A 1234-nucleotide genomic window follows, 5' to 3' on the forward strand; every position below is an offset into this window, starting at 1 on the left:
TCTGCGTACAAGCCGTGGTCCCTTTGTGTGCGACGTGAATGGTTTTTCTTTTGTATAAATAAATAAATAAAATAAATAAAATAAATAAACAAACAAATAAATAAATAAATAAATAAAATAAATAAATAAATAAATAAATATAAATATATTTGTGTATAGGTTTGACATTCTGCGTACAAGCCGTGGTCCCTTTGTCTGCGACGTGAATGGTTTTTCTTTTGTGAAGTCGAGCATAAAATATTACGAAGACTGCAGCAGCATAATTCGTTTATATTTTTTAAATAAATTAGCTGATAAATTTGCTAAAGCTGCTCTTGCTGCTGCTGCTTTTTCTCCTACTCCTGCTGCTACTGCTCCTCCTCCTGCTGCTGCTCCTGCTGCTGCTGCTGCTGCTGCTGGTGGCGGTGGTGCTGGTGGTGGTGGTGGTGCTGGTGGTGGTGGTGCTGGCGGTGGTGGTGGTGGTTCTGGTGGTGGTGGGGACGGGGAAGGAGGCGTCGATGATACTGGTTCGCAGCAGCCTGCTGCTGCTGCTGCTGCTCCTGCTGCTGCTGCTGCTGCTGATGCAGCTGATGCTGCAGTTCCTGCTGCTGCAGTTCCTGCTGCAGCAGATGGTGATGCTGCTGTGTGTGTATTAGAGAAAGCAAATACTGTTGCAGCAGAAGCTGCAGCAGCAGCAGCACCAGCAGCACCACCAGCAGCAACAGCAGCAGCAGCAGCAGCAGCACAATCAACGGTGTTGCAGCAGCAGCAGCAGAACTTGGAGCTGTATCTAGCGCAGCAGCAGCGTCGTTGCCCGCACGAGGATGCACGCTTGCCTGGTGTGTTTTGGGTACCTGGGGGCCCCCATGGGGGCCCCCTTCCCCCCCCACTCGTCGAGGAGGAGACAGGAGACAGCAGGAGACGCATGCCCAGGTGTCTATGCATGGCGCTAGAGACAGCTGAGGAGACAGAAGGGATAGAGGAGGAGCTGCGTACTGTGGTGGTGGTGATGAGGCACGGAGACAGAAGGCCGAAGCAAAAGCTAAAGTTTTTATCGATGCAGCCGCTGCTGCTGCAGTACTTTCAGCAGCAGCAGCAGCAACAAAAATATAAAAAAGAAATCAAATTAAAAAGCCCAGAAGAACTCCGAGATCTTCTAGAAAGAAATACAGATATCATCACTGCACTTGTAATATATATATATATATATATATATATATATATATATATATATATATATATATATATATATATA

At 46.6% G+C, this 1234-nt stretch overlaps 1 protein-coding gene across 1 annotated transcript in view; it reads left to right on the plus strand.

The window, feature by feature from the left end:
* EMH_0027660 (GH24076, related, related) overlaps positions 1–1234 on the plus strand; it is a gene marked incomplete at both ends in the record, with an annotated part of 5378 nt that overhangs the window by 107 nt on the left and 4037 nt on the right. Inside the window, 2 exons of the mRNA XM_013494057.1 lie at positions 1–27; positions 160–1168. Coding sequence (XP_013349511.1) covers positions 1–27; positions 160–1168 — 1036 coding nt within the window. The remainder of the gene's footprint in view (positions 28–159; positions 1169–1234) is intronic.

Source organism: Eimeria mitis, genomic scaffold (genome assembly GCF_000499745.2).
Source record: "Eimeria mitis Houghton genomic scaffold, Emh_scaff1018, whole genome shotgun sequence".
Taxonomy (NCBI): Eukaryota; Apicomplexa; class Conoidasida; order Eucoccidiorida; family Eimeriidae; genus Eimeria; species Eimeria mitis.